This window comes from Peromyscus leucopus, chromosome 20, assembly GCF_004664715.2.
Source record: "Peromyscus leucopus breed LL Stock chromosome 20, UCI_PerLeu_2.1, whole genome shotgun sequence".
In the NCBI taxonomy this organism is placed as follows: Eukaryota; Metazoa; Chordata; class Mammalia; order Rodentia; family Cricetidae; genus Peromyscus; species Peromyscus leucopus.
Genome location: NC_051080.1, coordinates 12,001,689 through 12,024,998, shown reverse-complemented (window position 1 = coordinate 12,024,998; position 23,310 = coordinate 12,001,689). Strand labels below are relative to the sequence as shown.

General features: G+C 38.2%; 1 protein-coding gene across 4 annotated transcripts in view; it reads left to right on the top strand.

Moving 5' to 3' along the window:
* Positions 1-23,310, top strand: part of Cntn1 (contactin 1) — a 315,808-nt gene that overhangs the window by 185,839 nt on the left and 106,659 nt on the right. For all 4 annotated transcript variants that reach the window (XM_028869263.2, XM_037197418.1, XM_028869261.2 and 1 more), the window contains exons 4-9: positions 2,062-2,194; positions 5,469-5,641; positions 8,088-8,183; positions 17,690-17,896; positions 20,559-20,658; positions 20,812-20,993. In XM_028869263.2, coding sequence (XP_028725096.1) covers positions 2,062-2,194; positions 5,469-5,641; positions 8,088-8,183; positions 17,690-17,896; positions 20,559-20,658; positions 20,812-20,993 — 891 coding nt within the window. The remainder of the gene's footprint in view (positions 1-2,061; positions 2,195-5,468; positions 5,642-8,087; positions 8,184-17,689; positions 17,897-20,558; positions 20,659-20,811; positions 20,994-23,310) is intronic.

The window sequence follows — 23,310 nt, the reverse complement described above, 5'->3', positions numbered from 1 at the left end:
AAGTTTCCTCCGGCAGCAGATATGAACAAATACAGAGACTCACATCCAAATACTATGTAGAGAGTGAGACCTTGGTGTACACAGTCCTAATTGGGATGTTTCAATCATAACCCTTTCCTCGGGGATCAGGGAACTCTACAGCAAAGGAGGCAGAAACAGTGAGAAAGAGTCGGGGGTGGGGTGGGGTGGAAGACACCGAGTAAACAAGGCCTTCTAAACATAGCAGGTCTGACAAGCATAAAGTCACAGAGACTGTGGCAGCGTGCGTATGGCCAGTACAAGTCTGTACCAGAGAGGGTCCTAGAACTGAAAGAAATGGACACATGGCACCATCCCTAACCCAGAAGCTCCCCCCAGTTGATAGCTACTTGCAAACGAAAGATTAATTTTCTTCAAGGGAGTCTCACTGGGGGAAGAAATCACTCTTAAAGGTAGACCCCAAGACTATACTTTCAGGGATCATTTCTATAGTTCGTTAAAGGTAGACCCCATGCCCAGCAGTAGATGGCCGATATAAAATAAACTCAATGGCATCTTTGGAAATCCTTTGACTTACAATATGGAATCAGAATATTCTCTTTTTTTCTTTTTTCATCTATTATTATTATTAATTATTATTTTTATCTTATATGTCCTTTGTGTGTATAGTATAGCTTCTGTTTTTGTGTGTTTGGGATTCTCGTGTGCGGGAATGTGTGTGTCTTTGAAGGCTATATGTATTTCTTGTGCTTTTTCTTTGGCTCTTTTCCTTTGTTCCGTGCTGATTTGTTTTGTTTTATTTTATTATGTTCTATTTTATTTTATTATGATGTCTTAGATGCTTGTTTGTTTTCTAAGGAGAGATGGAAAGGTGTAGATCTGGATAGGGAGGAACTGGGAGGAGGCAGGGACTGTTGTAATCAGAATATAATTTTTGAAAAAATGTATTTTAAATAAAAGAGGAAAAAGAGTAATAAGTTGGGGTAGTCTGACATGTAGGCACACACTTGCAATCCCAGTACCTGGGAGGTAGAGATAGGAAAATCTGGAGTGGGATGTTAGCCTGGGCTACAGGAGGCTGCCTTAAATAAACCGAAACCAGAAACAAAGGCAAAACAATAACAAACAATAACAGGGCACAAGCTGGGGGAGTCAACCACGGCTTGCTTCTATTGGAGCCACCGCAGGGATCTCAGGAAAGAACTTTCTTCCTTTTGAGGCACCTGGCTCACTACTATCTCACTCAGAGAGTATGGCTCCTGGCTGTTGTTGGTAGATGCTGCTACAGTAGTGACATGGAGGTGACTCCTGCCTCTTCAACCTTTCTTGCTGCTTCATTTTTTTCTTCCTTCCAGAGAGTATAGACTCCCAAGACAACTGCTTCCCAAGTTGGGCACTTGTGATGGGTTTCAAACCTGTTCATCATCTCCCATACTCACAATTTGTATATATGTTGTCACAGATAATGGCTGAGTATGAATCCTGGTCACATGTTCAGGGATAAGAAAATTCAAAGGAGCATTCAGGAATTCACGTATTGCTTTATTCTCATCTTCTGAAATCTTGAAGGACCTTTGCATTCTAGACTGCTAGGCAGCTGGGTAGCAGGATACAGTGACTAAAGAAGCCACCTATCTCCACACACTGCCAGTGTGGTGACATAGCAGTTTGCCTCCAAAGTCAAAGTCAAGTCGCACAGCCTGAGCAGGGGGACTATAGGAAGGATGGGAGGCAGCCTTCTGAAGGAATTAACACCGTGGCTGGGTCACAGATGTACAAACTTTGGTAGGAAAATTAGGATGATGAGTTTAGAAAGTAGAAAAGCTCAAAGCTCATGCAAAGACCTGGAGGCATGAACATGTGTGGGTGCATGTGTGCGTGTGCGTGTGTGCGTGTGTGCGTGTATGTGTGTGTGTGTGTGTGTGTGTGTAGAGGGAGCTGTACAGAGATAACTGGCAAACAGTACCTTTGGGGAAACAATGAGAAACAGGCAGAAAAGAATTACTTTTGGGGCAACCACATGATGTAAGTCCTTTGACTTACAACGTGGTACACTCTAAAACTATCTTCTTTTTGTTTCAGTTTCTGAGGAGGACAAAGGATTTGGACCCATTTTTGAAGAGCAACCAATCAATACCATTTACCCGGAGGAGTCACTAGAAGGAAAAGTTTCACTCAACTGCCGGGCACGAGCCAGCCCATTTCCAGTTTACAAGTAATGTACCCCACTGCTCTTTTCAGAATGGAGGGTTGGGGCCGCAGAGTGCAGGTGCCATCTGTAACCTCCTATCTGTAGAGAAATCTCTAAGACAAGTCTGTAAGGTCCATCGACATCAACTCAAATACTGGCAGACTCACTATTGAAAACACTATATGATATTTATGTGCATAGTAGTTTCCCTAAATATATGTAAGAATTTATTTATATATAGATTATACAGGTAGATTTGCTATTATCTAATAAGCTGATGCTTTCAAACAAACAAAATGTTACACACACACACACACACACACACACACACACACACACACACATCAAAAGTTTGCATAGGCAATTCCAGAAGGTTTTACCCTTTCCAAGTGATCTCAAATCTCTACCCCTGACAACACAGAAAGTTCCCTGTAGTGCCAGGATTCAACCCTAACACTCATGTGTGTAAGGTGAGCATTTTACCATTGAGCTGCATTCCTAGCACAAACGTGTGTCTTATGTATACCTCTATCTTCTGAACAATGAATGAATCACTCTGTCTATGTTCCTGGGTCACTTCTCTATGCTATCATCAAAACTTGGTAAGAAGTAAAAATTGGTTTCTCTGCTGCAGAGAGTTCATAAAGTTGTACCAGCACTCTGAACTGTATTGAAGACTAAGAGTTAACTAGATGCCGATGAATTTGAATTTCTTCTGTGAAGTGTTTCCATGATAGAAAAAGAAGTGATGGGAAAATGGAACTTTAGTGGACAATTGTCACCTAACTTAATTGAAGTTTATCAATTAATAATTAAGTGTTTGATAGTAGGCTTTCTTCCTACTATAAAGCAGCTTTCTATTGTTATACAAAGTTATTACCAGGGAAAATATCACCTTCCCACCACTTAATTATAATTGTGTTCATTTTCTCTTGCCTCTGGCTATAATTACAAGATTACTACTAAAGTAAAATATGAATTTAGATATAAAATCACCATCCTTCTGAAATTATTTTTATTGCTTCAATTTCATGCACGGGAGCACAATATAAATTATAAATAACACATTTGTTCTAAAAATTATTTGGTTGTTAGACTTACCTTGTTGCCATGTCCTCTGCACACAGTCATGGGCATGGGCCAGCATCAGTGACAGGTTGTGGAGGAGATTTATCCACAGACATATTTACAGGAAAAGATGCTTAATACTAAGTTAGATGCATTGACTTGACTGTGTAGGTTAAGCACAGATGCTGGACCAAAGCACCAGTGTGATGGTTTCTAAAAAAGCCTCCAGATAGTGTGAAAATCTCAAGCCTATTTCAGTGATACAGATCCAGTGACACTGTCCTCACCAGCAGCCGCCAGACTGGCTTGGAGGCAACCAATCAGCAGGTGCTGTGCTCAGTGTTTCGAGGAACACAGCATGGGCAGGGCTATTGCCCTTCCCCACACAGAGGCAGTATGAATGAAATGTATTCTGGCAAATATGTCACGATTCCACCCCACAGGTTTTAGCCAAACAAAATCCCCAGCTTGATCTGGCTTGACTGTCCATTTATTAATATAGAGAGTGGACAGAGCCAAGTAGATATTAAATCCTGATAGGGAGGTGGCTGCCACTGATGATAAAATAAAGCTTGAAGGGGAAGAGGAGAGGAGAGGAAAGACTTGTTTGGTGGTAAAGAGGAACGCCTGAAGTTTCTCAAATGCACTGAATTATGGACAAACCACACTGCCTTAGGTAATCACGCAATTTGTCCTTTACAAAGTAGTTTTGTATTTGTAGCATGCTCTGTGGTGGTGGATTATGCATGGTGGCATCCTGAGAGGTAAGAGGCACAACAGGGATTTCACTTGCCACTCCCTAACCTCGATACACCTTTCCCCATCTCCAGCTCCCAAGCAGCAAGCACTAAAATGAAAATACACATTTAAAGGCATGCACAGGGGGTTCAATACCCATGTCTGAAAACAGACAATGAGCTTTCCCAAACACAGTGAGGCATAAATTTTTATGATCTCCCAAACAATCACAGCCAGAGGCAGTCAAGGCAGTAAACACAACGTGGAGCCAATAAACTAGGGGAAAACCCCAACAACTGAAGTTGCCTGACTAGGAAACCTGTGTCATGGTCACTCCACACCACTTGCTTTGGTTCCAGCAGGGCCGTTCACACATAGTGTTCTCTGTGTGTGTGTGTGTTATTGAAATTAGCTACGATGACAGAAAGATGAGAATGGGGAAATGTCCCAGTGACCCAAATTATAAAGACATTCTGACACCATGCATTTTCACCACTCTCCTCACCGGCATCAGAAATGTTTTTGGCATCCAAAAAGTATCCACAGATGCCCCCCGAGCTTCGTGATGGGGACTCTTGATTGACGGTTTTCCTGGGACATTGCTTTAAGAGATGGACCCTGGCACAGGGTAAAATGATTTGTTACTATCATCTTAAATGAAAGCTCTTTTCTATATGTATTCTTCTCAGCAACTCATGCAAAAACAAACAAAACAAAAAACAAAACAAAACAAAAACATGACGTCAACAACAGAAACCAACAAAACCCAGCAGACTTCTATTTATAACACTATCTTCAGCGGGTGGTATTGTTAGCCACAATATTTTCCATTGACGCCACAATACACAGGCATATATGGTGGAGGAAAATGCCTTCCACAAATGTTGCCCCTAAAAAATGTGGAAAGGCACTAGTGAACACGAAATCTACGCTGAAGATAATCTGATTTCACTTGCTTACTTGTAACTAGGAGGTAAGACCCAGTAGAGTAATTTAAACTATGTGATCGCCCCCTGGTGGTGAATCTGTGTTAGTTGCTGCTTCCTTTAGTTTTACTGGAAAATGGCTGGGCTATTTAGCCAGATAAACTGTGCTATTAGCCAGTTTATGTTTTAATTCTTCTGCAGATATGTTTTAATAATGTATATAATGTATCTAGATGTGTATGAAACTACATAGCATTGTATGGCTATCAAATGTGCTCCTGTCTCAACAATAAGGAATTAATCTCTGGAATGAAACTCAGTAACACATTTTTTTTTTTCTTATAGGATACCTCATTTAAGATGAGGGAATGTGTCAGGAGTTCACACTTACATTTATGTACCTTAGCTAAGTTATTATGCATGTTTCCAAATACTCAGAATTGCAGGTCATTAAGAAATACCACTTCACATGGAGCTAAACTTAAATCACTTCAGAGTGATGTTAGCTTGACGGGGTTTCCGGGCTTCGTGACCTTCAGAGTGACATTAATGTCTTTTTTCTTGAGATGGAGAATGAATAATGGGGATGTTGACCTGACAAATGATCGGTACAGTATGGTGGGAGGAAACCTTGTCATCAACAACCCTGACAAGCAGAAAGATGCTGGTGTATACTACTGCTTGGCGTCAAATAACTATGGGATGGTCCGAAGCACGGAAGCGACCCTGAGCTTTGGATGTAAGTAATCATAACTTTTTAAAGGTGGGTTTATTCATGTGAAATTATAAGTGTTTTAATTATTGATAGAAGTCTATATAAATTGGGGGTTTAATCCTGTGATGGTTAACTATCTCGGCTTTTCTCTTCCATTAAAATTACTTCTCCTGGAGAGATGTTTCAGAGGTTGAGTATAATAACTACTCTTCCAGAAGCACCAAATTCAGTTTTCTACCCCCATGTTGAGTGGCTTACAACTACTCATAACTCCAGCTCCATGGAATCCAGTGCCCTCCTTTGGCTTCTGTGGGTAAAAGCAAACACACACACACACACACACACACACACACACACACCACAATACTGTACACACACACATATATTACACACATGTATACAAATGTATACATGCACATAAACACACAATACACACATATAAGTAAAATTTAAGAAATCTTATTCCTGCAAATATGGATGCACCTACCTTACCATTCCAACCACAGTAGTGACACTGTGGTTTATTAAAGAAGTCACGTCCCCTGATCATGTATAGGTGGCAGGTGGTTGTTGGTGAGACAAGTAGCACAATGTGAAAATACCAATTAAAATACAGTAATTCTGAGTGACTGTCCACATATCAGTAAATAAAACTCGAAGAATTCATCAAAGAGAAAAAAACAGAAAAGAGGCTCCTGGCAAAAATGTGCTGTAGAAGAAATGCATTGTACAGGGTAGTAGGATTTGCGTGGTTAGTTCAGCATAGGCCAAGTGCTTTGAGTGCTGTAAAGATAATGTAAACGAAAACGGGACCACATTCTGAAGACTCTTGAATGGTTCTCTGCCATCTAGCATCAGTGAAGTGGTGCCAGCATTGTCCATAAAGGCCCCCAGGGGGTGAAAATTAGCTATGAGGAAAGAAACTATCTGAGAGATGCAGAATGCCCTGCGCCTCTCCTAAGATCCCCCATCCCTGAAAATATCTGGCTCTTCAGTGTTTAACTACTGTGGGCTGTAATTAATTCAACTGTATTTTAGTTAGTAAATTGTCTGAAATTGGAATTAAGACCTTTTTTAATGGGGGCCAATAATGGAAAACATTTTTAAAAAATACTTGCTAAAATAAAAGTTAGAATTTGTTCTAAAGGACAGAGTTACATTGAAGGGGGAGCTGATTATGGTAATAAATCTCCAGTTTATGATTTTATGTCATGTTTTTATGCCATGTTTCAAGAAAGCAGATCAATTACCAGGAAGGCTGAGATAGGTCAAGAAACAGTAATATTAAAGCAAAGAGAGTTGTAGATAAAACACATCAAACTTAAAAGAAAAACTTCAAGACCTGCACGGCATTGAAGTTTTTTTGTTTTTTAAAGAAAGGCAAGTTAAAAGACAGTAACATTCCTCTGTCACTGCAGTGGCGAGGGAGCTAGGAAAATGACTTTAAGATGGGACTAAGCATGTGAGTTTTTGTTCCACATCCAGAGATTAACAGAACTTCACCAAGTTTAGTTAAACATCGAGTGAGCAGATGAGACTAGAAAAGGCATCCAGGCGCCATGAGCACCTTGTAAGCAGAGATGTGGCTTTGAGCCTTCCTCTGGAAAAATGTAACAGGGAGTAACAGGGATGACAGCACATGCTTTCCAGAGGCAGATGTGTGTGAAGCAGGGGGGGGGGGTGTTAAAAAGCAGTTATTATGGTTGGGTGTGGATCGCAGATGAAGAAAAAGAGAGGCAGAAATTAAACAGAACCAATATCAATAAGAACACGAAGAAGAAGAAGAAGAAGAAGAAGAAGAAGAAGAAGAAGAAGAAGAAGAAGAAGAAGAACAAGAACAAGAACAAGAACAAGAACAAGAACAAGAAGAACAAGAAGAAGAACAAGAAGAACAAGAAGAACAAGAACAAGAAGAAGAAGAAGAACAAGAAGAACAAGAACAAGAAGAACAAGAAGAACAAGAACAAGAACAAGAACCAAAGTACTTCAGAATCAAGAAATGAAACAAGATGTGGGTTTTAAACACAGAGATAAAAAGAGAGGTGGGGGGAAATGGATCACTTTCTCCTTATCCAGCTGGGATCCAGTCCTGGGCTCTTTTCCCTGAGTCCCCATGCACCCGCTGGACTGGATGTGCACCCGTCTCTGCCTCTAGTTTTTGAGGCTTTCTGGCTTTGGCTGACCTCACTGTATTTCCCCGCTGAGACTCTCCCTAACCCGAAAGGAACATTTTTAGGTTAACTGGAACCTTCGTGGTTATCGGAATTGTGCGGGCTGCCGTGAGCAAGTCCATGAAGGAACTGGATGGCGCGCGCAAATCCCAGCTAAGAAAACAAGCTGCTTTGCACGGGTGTTCAGAGCCAGGCGAGCTCTGCCGCATCGCACACACAAGTTACTGAAAAATCACACTTAACAAATATCTCTTTCTCTTGAGCAGAGTGAACATTTCCCTTTTCCCTTTTGAAATCAGATCTCGACCCCTTTCCTCCTGAGGAGCGTCCAGAGGTGAAAGTGAAGGAGGGTAAAGGCATGGTGCTTCTCTGCGATCCTCCCTACCACTTCCCAGGTAAAAGGGGTGTCTCGGACTATGGACACCCAGGGGATTAAATGAGGACCTCTGAGTGTTCTAGTATGATAGTATGATAGATATGCTAATAATGATAGTATGCTAATAACTACTTAATTTTTCTAACAATCATGTCCCATCATTAATTTAATGAGATGTCTTCTTTGCATTTGTTGTGTTGTGAACTTTTCCTGGGACGGGACCGGGGGTGGGGGAGGGAGCATCTCACCACGGATAGGACACTCCCCAAAGACTAGCTTGGTGAACCAGTGAATTTAACTAGTGTCCCTTACAGGAATATGGGAGAGGTGGTTTTTTACAACAGCATGGGCAACTTCAGAACAGCTACACCACTGAAGAAAATTCTTTCCTCCAGCAGCCACTAACTTCCTATAAGATATGTTAGAATAACGGTGGTGCCATGCCCATAGGACAGCATTCCACAATAGATCACTTTGTGGTCATCACTTATAAGCAGTTGTAGATACTTTTCTGTCCGGGCTCCTTAGTCACTTGGTCTAATCCTAAGGTTTTCTAGTCATTTTAGTTTATAAATAATAAGTATATTGGATTGTGCCCTAGTTAAATTTCCTATTACATAGGAGAAATTATGAAAGGTTTTTCAGAAATTATGTTAAATATTCAGAAATAGAACAGCACTAAGGAATGATGTATGATCAATCAGTTTTTCAATTTAGTATCTGCAATATATTGTGAATTATAACTAAGCACTAGAAAGGGATAAAGACATGGTAAATTATTTATGTCCTTAGAGTCACTGATCTATGGGAATAATTGTGCATTTCAGAAAGGGAACAAATTAAAAATCATATGTTAAAAATTCAACTTTGATACATATTTCTTTCATTTATATGGTTAAAATAAAGGCTACTCTAGTATCTATTCATAGTCTTGTTTTCATTTGTTTTATTTATGCCCCTGACAATGAAATAAATGTTTTATGCTTTTATATATTAAATGTGACGTAAAACATATCCATAGGAAATGAAACAGAACACTCTGCTATAAGTAATTTTGTGTGGAATGCACTGACTCCATATGTATTCATAGACATATACACAAATGTATTTCACACAAAATTATACACATTCATTACATGGTAATTTTCATGTATATGAAATTTCATATGCATATATATATATATATACATATATATATTTCTAGTTGCTTACAAAATATTGGTAATTTTCTCTGTACTGCAAGAAAGACAATTAATTAGTTCACATAGGAGGGGCATGTTTACAGTGTTATAACAGGCTTCCACTAGAGAATAGGTTTTTGCTGGAGGAACTGCCAAAACCATGAGTAAATCCATCTCCTCTTCGTTGTATTTCCCACAAACAAGCCAATGGCTGCCTGGTGACTCTCTTTGCCTATTCAACAGTGGACTAGCTCCAATGACTAAGAGAACCCCTTGTGAGTGCTTTCTCTCAACTAGAGGCTGCTTATTTCACAGGACACACCAGCGGAACAGAGCAATAAAAGCTGCCAGCCAACAGAGACCCTCTGCGGTGACAGGAGCACTTAAAAGATACAGGATAAAAGAGAGGGGGAAGGAGAGGAAAGAGTAGGGTATAAGTTAGATTTTAGAAAGGGCCTTCTTAGGAAGGGACTGTTGACAAAAACCATAAGGAAGTGAAGGAGCTAATAGTATAAGTTCTGTGGGATGGTCTGTATGTCAAATTGCTCTAATTGGTCAATAAATAAAACACTGATTGGCCAGTGGCCAGGCAGGAAGTATAGGTAGAACTAACAGAGAGGAGAATTGAGGGAACAGGAAGGCAGAGGGAGTCACTGCCAGCCGCCGCCATGACAAGCAGCATGGGAAGATGCTGGTAAGCCACGAGCCACGTGGCAAGGTATAGATTTATGGAAATGGATTAATTTAAGCTATAAGAACAGTTAGCAAGAAGCCTGCCACGGCCATACAGTTTGTAAGCAATATAAGTCTCTGTGTTTACTTGGTTGGGTCTGAGCGGCTGTGGGACTGGCGGGTGAGAGAGATTTGTCCTGACTGTGGGCAAGACAGGAAAACTCTAGCTACAATAAGCCTCTTAGAGGACATTCCATGGAGGTGAGGCTACAAGATTAAGGCCTGAGGCAGGACTGTGGGTACAATACCAGTCAGAGTACCCACAGTAGTGGGAATGACCTAGGAGGCAGTAAGAAATGTAATGGGAGTTCCAGGAGCTATGCTGTGGAGGACGTCATCATGCGGGCATAGCAACCATATGCTTATACTTTCAGTGAGATTTACACTCAGAGTGTTGAGCAGAGGAGCCACATGACATGCGTGGTTACTGTTTTAAGAAGGGTTGGAACAGTGTCTTCACACTGGGTTGCACCTTCACATGGGTTGCATATCAGATATTTACAATACAATTCATAACAGTAGCAAAATTAGGAAATTCCTTTTTTCCCTTTGCCTGATATTTTGATTGTTTTTGTTTTGTTTTTTAAGTTTATTACATACAATATTGTGGTAGTTGGAATGTAATTGGCCCTATAAGCTCATAGGGAGTGGCACTATTGGGAGGTGTGGCCTTGTTGAGGTAGACATGGCCTTATTGGAGGAAGTGTGTCACTGTGGGGGTAGGCTTTGGGGTCTCTTTTGCTTAAGTGTCACAGTCCACTTTCTGTTGCCTTCTGATCAAGATATAGCTAGCACCGTGTCTGCCTACATGCCACCATGTCCTGCCATGATGATAGTGGACTATACCTTTGAAACTATAAGCCACCACCTCAATGAAATGTTTTCCTTTATAAGAGTTGCCATGGTAATAGTGTCTCTTCATAGCAATAGAAACACTTACTAACACAAATACATTTTATAATGTTCTTTCCATTTCCCCAACTAGTGCTACCTAGATTCTCTCTACCTGTTACGCATTCAACTTCAGCCCCCTCCCTTCCCTCCCTCCCTCCCTCCCTCTTTCCCTCCCTCCCTCCCTCCATCTTTCCCTCCCTCCCTCTCTTTCTCTTTCCCTCATAACAAAAAAAACCAAAAAGTCAAAAGACACCCCCTCCAAAAAAAAGACAAAAGTACCAAAACAACACACACACACACACACACACACACACACACACACACACACACACACACAAATAAAAAAATGTAAAATAGATTTTGTGTTTGTCAACTACTCAACCTTGGAGTGTGGTTAATGTACCAAGTGAAAGTAACATGCCATTGGAGAAAGCTAGCTTCTTTTCCCATTCCCATCAGATATCAGCTACAAATAGCTTCTTTTTTAGGGCCGGGACTTGAGTCCACTTTTCCGTCTTCTTGGATTTTTTTCTGGTTTGAGCCTATGCAGGTCTTATACATGTCATAACAATTCTTGTGAGTTTATGTGTGTATCAGTCCTGTTGTGTCTGGAAGATGCTGTTTCCCTGGAGACATCCACCACCTCTGGCTCTTATAATATTTCTGCCTCCTCTTCCAAATAAATTCCTGAGTCTTGACAGCAGGCATTTGGTAAACACATCCCATTTAAGGCTGAGTGCTCCAAAACCTAACATTGTCTGCACATTGTCTACTTGTGGGACTTTATGTCAGCCATCTACTGGAAAAAGAAGCTTCCCTGATGAGGGCTGAATGAGGGGCTGATTTAAGTATATATCAGAATATCATTAGGAATAATTTTATTGCTATGTTCCTTTAGCAGAGTATTAGTTGTCTATTGTCTTACTCAGGGTTTCTGTTGCTGTGATGAAACACAGTGACCAAAAAACAAGTTGGGGAGGAAAGGGTTTATTCAACTTACTCTTCCACATCACTGTTCATTAGCAAAAGAAGACAGGTCAGGAACTCATACAGAGCAGGAACCTGAAAACAGGAGCTGATGCAGAGAACATGAAGGGGTGCTGCTTACTGGCTTGCTCAGCCCATTTCTTAAAGAACTCAGAACCACTGGCCCAGGCATCACCCACAATGGGCTGGGCTCTCTTACATCAATCATTAAGAAAATGTACTACAGGATTGCCTGTGGCCTGATCTTATTGGGGGAATTTTCTCGGTTGAGGCCCCCTCATTTCAGATGACTTTTACTCGTGACAAGTTGACATAAAACTACCCAGGACATGTTTCCCCCTAGTGCCATCACCTAATTAGTCTCAGGTTTGGGTCCATTTTAGTAGTGTCAAGTAGGGATTCTTTATCATGGAGCATTCTATAGGCTGCCACTTTGCTAGAATGACTATGTCCTTTGCCATAGAGAAGCATTTCTGCTTCATGAGGTCCCATTTATTCATTATTGGTCTTAATGTCTGTGCTATCTGTGTTTGAGTTTTGGGCAAAGTGATAGATATGAATTTATATTCATTGTTCTATACATAGTCATCTTGTTTGACCAATACAATTTTTAGGGACACTATCTTCCCAGTGTGTATTTTGGCTTCTTTGTCAAAAATCATGTGTCTATTGGTATGTAAAATTATTTCTGGCAGCCGAGCAGTGGTGGCACACGCCTTGAATCCCAGCACTCAGTGGGCAGAGGCAGGCGGATCTCTGTGAGTTCGAGGCCAACCCGAGCTACAGTGTGAGTTCCAGGAAAGGTGCAAAGCTACACAGAGACACCCTGTCTCGAAAAACCAATATACATATTTCTGGCTCTTCAGTCTAATTCAGTTGATCAATATGTCTGTATTTATATCAGCAGCATGCTTTTTTAAATTAGTATAGATCTAAAATCTGGGATGCTGATACCCCTAACATTTCATTTATTATCTAGGATTATTTTATCTATTCTTGGATTTTTTTTTTGTAGTTTACATAAAGTGTAAGATTTTTTTTCCAGTTTCTTGAAGATTGTGTTGGAATTGTGTTGATTGGGATTGCATTAAATCTGTGTATTTCTTTCAGTGGGATAGTCATTTTCATAATTGGTAAATATTACCAGTCCATGAGTATGGAATATATTTGCATCTTCTGGTGTCTTCTTCAGTTTCTTTCTTCAATGCCTTAAATGTCTTATTATACAAGGTTTTCACTTGATGGGATAGAGTTAAATAGGAAGGCTACTGATTTTTTTGTATGTTTATTTTATATCCTGCTACTTTACTGAAATTGTTTATTGGCTATAGAAGCTTCCTGGTGGACTTTTTATCATCTTTTATGTGTAAAATAATATCATCTTCAAGTAAGGATACTTTGACATCTTCCTTCCTTATTTGTATCCCTAGTGTTCTGGCTAAGAGTTCAAGTACTATATTGACTAGGTAGGAGGATAGTGAATAGCCTTGTCTTAACTTGAATTTAATGGAAATAAATTGAATTTCTCTCCATTAGGTTGATTTCATGTTGGCTTGCTCTAGTTTGTTTTTATTATGTTGTGGAATCTTCCTTGTATCCCCATTCTCTATGGCAATTTTATCATGAAAGAATACCGGACTTTGTCAATGGCCTTTTCTACATCTGATGAGATGCTCATGTGTTTTTTTTTTTTTTGTTCTTTCATTCATTTTATGTGGTTATGTTTATTGATTTATTATGTTGAATTTACTTTACAAGTATTTTATTTAGAACTTTTGTGTCTGTGTGCATAAGGGATATAGGTTTATAATTTTCTTCTTTTCTTGATTCTTTATGTTGTTTTGGTGTCAGGGTAACAGTAGTTTCATAAAAAGAATTAGGACATGTTCCTTCAGTTTCTATTGTGGAATAATTTGAAGAGTGTTGGCATTTTTTGTTCTTTGGAGGATTTGTAGTATTCTGAGCTGAGTCCAACTGGTCTGGGCCTTTTTTGGGTTGGGAGACTTTTAATTATTGCTTCTATTTCAGTGGAGGCTATTGGTCTGTTTAACTTGTTTATCTTAATTTGTTTTGGTGAGTTGTATATATATCAAGAAATCAATTTGCATCTTTAGACTTTCCAGTTTTGTAAAATACAGATTTTTAAAGTACATTCTTTTGATTCTCTGAATTTCCCATGTCTATTGTAATGTCTTCATTTTCTTGTTTAAATGTATTAATTTGGATCTTATCTCTTGTTTTTTAGTTAATTGGCTAAAGGTTTTTCAATCTTGTTGATTTTTATCAAGGAACCTACTCTGTTTCATTGATTCTTTATATTTTTTATTGCTTCTATATCATTTATGTCAGCCCTGAATTTGATTATTTCTTTGTGTTTATCTCTTTTGGGTATTATTTTTCAATGTTTGCCTAGAGCTTTCAAATGAACCCTCAAGTTTTTTCTCCTTTAAAAATATTTTATTAGCACTTAATGCAATGAACTTACCTATAAAAAAACTGCCTCCATTATGTATCATAGGTTTAGATACATCTGTTTTATTTTTCACTCAATTCTAGAAAGATTTTAATTTCCTTTTAAATTTATGTCTTGACCAGATTTTTATTCAGTAGTTATTTGTTCAGCTACCATGAGTTTGTATACTTTCTGCCATTTACTGTTGTTGATATCCAGCTTTTATCCCATGGTGGTCAAATAGGATGCTGTTAATTCAATTTTCCTATATCTGTTGAGATTTGCTTTTTATCTTAATATAATTTTGAAGAAATTTTGGATGATTTTAGAGAAAGTTCCATGATCTTCTCAGAAGAAATTATATTTTTTATTGTCTGGGGTAATATTTTATTGATGCCGCTAGGTCCTTTTTGATTTATGACATTATTAATGTGAGCATTTGTTTGTTTGTTTGTTTGTTTGTTTGTTTTTTCTATATGACCTGTCTATTGCTGAAGTAGTATTGAAGTCATCCACTGTCATTGTGTTATAATCAGTATTGGATTTTAACTGTAGTAGTGTTTCTTTTATTATCTTGGGTGCCCTTGTGCTTGGTGCATAGATGTTTACAATAGTAATGACCTCTTGATGGATTCTTTTCCTCTAATGACTATGTAGCTCAGAAGAAATATCAATCTCTTCGAGTTAAGTTTGGTTTGAAGTCTGTTTTGTCAACTACTGAAATAGTTATGCCTCCTTGCTTCTTGGCACCTTCTGCTTAGAATATCTTTTCCCATCTTTTTACCCTAAGGTGACATCTGTCTTTGATTGTGAGTTATGTGTCTTCAGTGCAGTAGAAAGAAAGATCCTGTCTTCTCATTCAATCTGATAGTCTGTGTCTTTTTACTGGGAAATTGAATTCTATAATATTGAAGATTATTAATGAATAGTGTTTATTAATTAATGATATTTTGTCCTGGTGTGGTTGTTTCACCTTCTTTTGATGAGCTGTTTTGTAATTATTTATTTCATGTGTCCTCATGGGTGTAGCTAACCTTCTCTTCACACTGACATTTTCCTTTCAGTTACTTCTGTAGAGTCGAATTAGTGCACAGAAAATGCTTAAATTTGTTTTTATCATGAGATATCATGTTTTTCTTTCTCTGTCAACTGTGAAAGATAGTTTTTAGGTATAGTACTCTGGGCCAGAATGTGTTATCTCAGAGTTTGTAGAGCATCCATCCAGACCCATCAAGCTTTCAGAGTCTCCGTTGAAAACTCAGGTGTTATTCTAATGATTCTGTATTTATATGTGACTTGTTTGATTGTTTTGTTTTTGTTTTGTTTTTACTTTGTAGCTTTTAATATCTTTTTTTTTTGTTCTGTCCATTTAGTGTTTTTAATTACTATGTGTTGTGACAGGCGATTTCTTTACTGGTCCTATTAGGAATTCTGTATGCCTGTCATTACTTGATAGACATGTTTTTTTTTTAGATCAGGGAATTTTCTTTTATGGTTTTGTTTTATTATATATATAGATTATGTGCCTTTGACCTGGTTTTTTTTCCTTTCCTCTATATCTATCATTTGTAGATTTGGTCTTTTCACAGTATCTCAGATTTTCTAAAGGTTTTCAGTCTGGATTTTTATTGTTGTTGTTTTCTTTGACACAGCTATCCATTTCTATCTTGTCTTCCACACTCAAAAACCTCTTCCACATCTTGAACCCCATTCGTGAGGCTGACCTCTGAGATTTTTGTTTGATATCTTGTTGTTCTTTAATTTTAGTTTTTAGTTTGAATTTTCTTTAGTGATTCTACTTTTTGTTTGTTAAATTCTACTTTCATGTTTTGAATTATTTTCATTATTTCATTCAACTGTGTTCTCATGGTCTTCATTAAGGCATTTATTCATATCCTCGTTAAGAACATTGGAACATATTTATAATTGGTATTTTTGAAGTCCTTTCTTAATGTCCTTCAGTTAAATTGCTTTTCTCAGGGCATATTTATTACAATATGGTTGCTGACTTTTGGAGGAGGCATAGTCATGGTTATTCATATTCATGTTTTGGAAGATAGGCATCTGGAGTTGCCATGTTTGAAGTAATTCTTGAAGTAGGTATCCGCTCTTATCTTGGTTAGTCATTGCTTACTATGGGTTCTATCAGTGTGTGGGGCTGTGGCATCTCTGATTCCCAGCCAAGAAATGTGGCTGTGTGGTCCCCGATTAGAGTGATTCTGTGGTTCCATCCAGAGTCACAGGAATGGGATACACTAGAAGGAATGACAAAAGCAGAAGTGGAGAAGAACTAGGGGACCCTGGACCCTGAGTCTCACCTAAGACCTAGTCTCATGGAGGTGATGGTAGGCTAGGAGGAGGGACTGAGCCAATTGAGTGGCTGCAGGTTTAAGAGTAGAGAGACTTGGATGTGAAGGAGAATAAAGCTCACTTACCAGAATCCCAGCCAAATATGGAAGCTGTGGGTCCCTGGTGGAGCTGTCTTCAATGTCAGCAGGCACACACAAATAAAATGAATTATTTTTAAAGATAATTATATTACATATTGCCTAATATTAAGAAAACCAGCAACATGCTTTTCTTCCATTTGTGTGTTTTTTCATTTTATTTATTTATTTATTTTTGTTTCTTGAGACAGGGTTTCACTGTGTAGCTTTGGAGCCTGTTGTGGAACTTTCTCTGTAGACCTGGCTGGCTTTGAACTCACAGAGATCTGCTGCCTCTGCCTTCTGAGTGTTGGGATTAATGGCATGTACTATCACTGCCCAGCTGTGGTTTTTATTTTTTAATATGACAATATATTTAAATTAAATACATATTTAATTTAAGTTGAAGCACTGAAACCAGAGATCTAGCCAATAAACTGAGTTGCCTTGAGCTTATGTATGAATTCAAGTAGGAAAGACAGACTATGAGCTGTGTAACTATCAGACCTACATTCAGATTCTCAGTTCTCCTCAACAGTCATGAACACTCTGTGAAAGTTGTTTAACCCATTTCAGTTCATTCACCAATGAAGTGGAAGAAAGAATGTTGAGACTCTGGGAAGTGCTAGAGATAGATAATTGATAGATGCAGAGAGGGAGATTCAATTGTTTACTATGACAATTATATTCTTGAAAAGATGGTAGCTATGAAAAAATGTGTTCTGGCTCAAGTTTGAATATTTACTGATAGATATATAACCTCTGACAGAGTGTACACTGTTTTGTAATTAGCAAACAAAATCTTCACTTACAAAGAAGAGCATACTATTTAGTGGGCAATATTTTCTTCTAGATGATCTTAGCTACCGCTGGCTCCTGAATGAATTTCCTGTATTTATCACAATGGATAAACGAAGATTTGTGTCTCAGACGAATGGCAATCTCTACATTGCCAACGTTGAGTCTTCTGATAGAGGCAACTACTCCTGCTTTGTGTCCAGTCCTTCTATTACAAAAAGTGTGTTCAGCAAATTTATCCCTCTCATTCCAATACCTGAACGTAAGTATCTTATTTGTTACACTGTTTTTCCATAGTTATCTGTTTACAGTACATTTATAATAATGATCTGCTGTTTTTGGGGGGAGGGCAGCATATAGCGCATACTGGGTGGATGACTTAGTGTCTAACATTTGAGGTTCTATTTCATTCATAGAATTATGCTAAAATGGCCCTTAGGAAGTATATGGAGGGTTGATTTATTAGTTCAAGGCCCCCACAGAATTACCATGGAAATATCTGGGATCTGCTTTTTGTTTCATGACCATTTCCACTTGATAGTAAATTTGTAATGAGATTAAATACTTAGGTCACATAATAAAAGAGTAATCACATAACTAGAAAAAGATATTGATGATTTTAAGAAACTATTTACATGGTACAAATAAATATAAATAATTGCCATTTCTGCTTTAAGTAATTAGCATATGTTACTGTGATCTGTGTGCTAGGGTCATACTCCACTTCCATTTTAAATTTTGAAAGAATTTTTTTTCTATAAATTTTGAACATGCACACTACTTGAGGTGTGCTTTATCACAACACAGCACGTGTGTTTCTCTGATCCCACCTTAACTCTAGCTCTTCTGCTACGTTAGCAGTAGTGAATGCACTCTTCATAACTGACCTGTTTGCTTCCTCTCTTCCCATAAATGTGCAAAGCGCCACCGGCATTCCCCTGTCCCTTCTCTTTGTCAGGAAACAGTCACACCATCAATATTCAGCAAATACTGTTTGACTTTCTGGCTCATCCGTTCTGGCTTCACTGTTTTGCAAGGTTCAATGTACCCTCTGAAAAGGGGCCTGGATTATCTTTCCTACTCTGTTTCACAAGTGCACTTCCCCTCCATCTTCTGCACATTTCCTTACTTCCTGTCTCAGTGGTGGGCCGATCTCTACAGCCAATCCCTTCATCTGCTCTGACTCACATCCCATTTGGTTCAGGACTTCCCCAAATACCTTCTTATCCTTTACTGTCTCATAATCTGATCTTCTCATTCTACATGTTCTTTCCTATTCAATGAAGGCCATGTGGAATAATCATAAGAAATTCATATTTATTCAATCAAAGGACAGTTTTCAGACCCCATTCCTTTTGGTATTTGACAATTTTCATCTGCCTCTCACGGATTTTCCTCTCCTTTTCTCAAGGCTCACCTCCCTCTTCTAGCATGTCTCATACAGCTCGACTCACCAAATGTTCCTCTTTCTCATGTTTCTCTCTGGTTGTTTCTAGATATTCTCACTAAACTACACGTTTTTAGTCGTGGTCGTGTGAATGGATTTTTCACATCTCTAGCTTTTTCTTATGTTTAGGCTTTAGTTATGTCTTCATCCTGGACTTGTCCCACAGAACTCTCAAGCATGTGAAGTGTTCAGAACAAACCCATTGCGTCCCCACAAAGCCCCTCTTCCTCCTAGTATTCTTCAGGCAGATTGGCTGTAACTGCTTGTGCTTCCTAACCAGCAACATTTGTATGTATCAGTTCTTCCCTTCCTCTGATGTTCAGAACAGCTCACTTTGTGGCTTTTAATTAAATCATATGTAAGCCACTTGGAAGTTCTCAGAAAAAACATGAAATGCAAATTCTGATTTCAGAAGCCTTAAAACTGCCATCAAGGTCTCACCTTGAGCCAAAGGTAAGATCTAGATTACTCCTCTTACCAAATCCCACTGGTATTTACTCACTGACAAAATTAATCTCAAAACATTCAATACCTTGTTCTCAGGCCTTTTGCTTTGTGCATTCAGCTGATCTTTAGGCCATATATTTTAACATTGTTTGACTTCCTCCATGTTTTCTTTAATCCTCTGAACCATCTTAGAGCTTTGTCACGAACTGGTTCAATTTCGTTTCCATTTTTGCCTAAGATTCCCATATCCACTCTGAAATTCTGAACTCCTTATTTGCTGACTACTCTTTCAGACTAATTTTTTTTTGCCTTCTGTATTGTCATGGTATGTTCATTTATTTATTTTTATGCAGTATAAAATCATGCAGTACACAATCATGCTTTGATGGTTAATAATGCATGAAGCCCTTTAGATCCTGTTTCTTCCAGTACATATATCATATGTACTGGTACATATACCAGGACTGATATGCTGAACAATGGTGACATGTAATATCTGTAATGCAACATTAGCACTCTCACAATAAGAGTGATCATGTGATGGTAATGGCCTCTCTCTGTCATTTCTCTTACTCCATTTCCTTAGTTTCTGAGGATAATTCTTTCTCCCATTTCTCTTTGCTCAATCCACCTTTTTTCTCACTTCCTTCTCTTTCTTCCCTTCCATTTTCCATATTCCCATTTCTTTCTTCTTCTCCAACTTCTTCACGCACCTTATAGCACTGATCACAGTATTTTATACGTGTTTGAAGCTCCTTAAAAGAGACCTTGAATTTTTGTAGTTGATTTAGTCTGATTAGTTACAGGTATCAGAATGTATGATGAAGTTCATACTTGCACACATTGTATATAAACAAACAAATCTATATATTGGGACAAATGATACCTATGTAGAGAAATGTAGAGAAAAATGTCCATATCGGTGCAGTTCTAAACTACAAAATTTCATGATGCTAAAAAAGAAAAAAAATATTGTGAATTATATATTATGGGTGTCTGTCTTTTCTTTTCTTTTCTTTTTTAATATTAGGAACAACAAAGCCATATCCTGCTGATATTGTAGTGCAGTTCAAGGACATATATACCATGATGGGCCAAAATGTGACTTTAGAGTGTTTTGCTCTTGGAAAGTGAGTATGCTTGTGCTTTTCCTTGGCATGCATAGAAACAAAGTAGGTGTTGTGCCTTTTCAGGAAATAAATGATGTAAGTGCTTAGCTATAGATGCCAGGCTGTCTTCTTTAAATACTGTGGATCTTGAGCTTTTGTATTTTCCATTTCAAGCCCTGTTCCTGATATCCGATGGCGGAAGGTGCTAGAACCAATGCCTAGCACGGCTGAGATAAGCACCTCAGGGGCTGTCCTCAAGATCTTCAACATCCAGTTAGAAGATGAAGGCATCTATGAATGTGAGGCTGAGAACATTAGAGGAAAGGACAAACACCAGGCAAGAATTTATGTGCAAGGTAAGTATTTTAATTTTCTATGCGTGCTACCAATGTCTTATTCAAAGGTGTTTCCATACTTGAAGAACTATTATAGAATGACAGTTTTAAAAGAAATGATATATATTATATTATTCAGATAAGTGAGATATTTACCATATGTCAGATTACATTACAACTCTGAGTTACAGCCAGTATGAACTTATACTTTTGGTATCATGATTATAGTAATAGATTGATAGTTGTTGATAATTTTCAAAAATATTGCTCATTTAATCTTCTATCATTTTCTTTTCTTTAGTATCTTTATTTATACAAGAACCTATGCATTATGGTTTTAAATTTGAGTCAGTAGTTTGCAAGGTTTAATATGCCTCAAAATTCCCTGAGGGGCTTAATAAGGTATTGGCTATTGGGCCTTCCTTAGAATTTCTGACTCAGAAGAATACTGGGAGCTTCAGAATATGTATTTCTAAAAAAAAAATCCCCAGATATTCATGTTACTGAAGCTAGAGAACTCCTGGTGTAAGGAATCATCTCTTTTTAATCTAACAAAATTACTTTGGTGCAAGTCCTTGATCCTCATCCACCAGAGTAAGCATATCTGGGAAGACCGAATTTTTTTTTCCCCTGGGAACTCATAATTTAATTTTTTCTTAAAATTTATTAAATTTTATTTACCTGTATATGTGTTTTGCCTGCATGTATTTATATGTATGACATGTGTGCCTAGTGCCTGCAGAGGCCAAAAGAGGATATTAGATCCCCTGGAACTGTAGTTACTGATGGTTATGAGTGCCATGTCCATACTGAGAATTTAATGCAAGTTTTCTACAAGAGCCACACATGCTCTTAATCACTGAGCCATGTCTCCAGACTCAGAACTTCTTGAGAATGAAATCACTATTATAACTTTCCATAATATGAAATAAACACTAGGTTTCAATACATTTATTCTCATTTTTTTTTGTTTGTTCTGTGCCATGGTCTCTCTCTTTATCCCAGTGGTCCTGAAACTCCCTACCTAGACCAGGCTGACCCCAAACTCACAGCAATCCACTTGCCTCTGCCTCCTGCTGTTTTGCTGTGTTTTCAACACTGGTTAATTTATCTTCTGCTAGTCTCTCCCAAACATAAATTTTGACAGACTCTGAAGTCTAAAAAGTTTGTCTCCATATCCGGCTGTAGTCTGTCTTAATTCACTCCAATGTTTTCTCGTGAGTACTTGTTACTGAAACCTTTCTTCTGTAATCACCCAGAATGTCTGGTTGCTAAAGCTGATCATTTCTCAGCTCTATCTGATCAGATATGACAGCATCAGCAGCCACACTTATCCACCTCGCCTCTCTGCTTCATTTTCTGTGCTTGGCACCTGGACCCCACACTTCATTTACACATACCATTCTCAGGTCCCCCTCACAGCCCTCCTATTCACACCATTTTCACACTGAGTGATCAGAATCAGTAATTGAACTTCTCTGTATCCTTCTATGGTTTCATCTATGGACACGATTTTAAAAATCCACAGCCTTAGAGATCTGATCTAGATATGTCCCCTGAGCCACAGACTTGACTATCCAATGGCTTAACCTCATTAACATGACAAGCAAGTGTGTGTGAAATGGCTTCCAATGGAAGAAAAATATTTGTGGGCCGCTTGAATTTCTTTAATAATATCACCACTTTTGCATTGGGTCCATTGATTATAGATAAGGTTTTTTCAATGCATTTAGAAAACTTCAAGTTCTCAGTAGAGTAAAATTCTGAACTGTCAAATATCTAAGGCCTTAAAAGGATCAATGTTACAGAGCAGGTATTTGTATGAGGTCATTTAAAAGAGCTTCATTTCTCCTTTACTAGTAAGATATCTTCATTTTTATCTGTATGTTTAAGCAAACTATCTTCAAAAACTATATAATGGAACCACATACGGAGTTCACTGTGGTTATTCTATTATTTATGCTTACCATTGTGTTATGTATTGTGACGTCTATGTGGCACTCTGTGAGGACAAGGTAGCAGAGATGTCATTAAAGTACTGAAGAGATTCTGTACAGAATAAAATGTGTATTCAGCTAGAAAATTCACCAGCATTCAACTTCTGAAAGTTCTTCCCAGATGTTACAAACAAATGGTTAGTGAAAACAAGAAGCTAATCAGACTGCATACTACAAAGTGTGCATAAAGAGACATGTGTTTAATCTGTGTATTGGTTTAATATTGATCATCTGTGGAGCTCAGAAAATATTTTCTGGTTTCATATATTTACATTTGTAGTCAGATGTGCATGTTGCTTTCTACAGACAATAAATACAAAACAAAATTTAATTTTCAATAA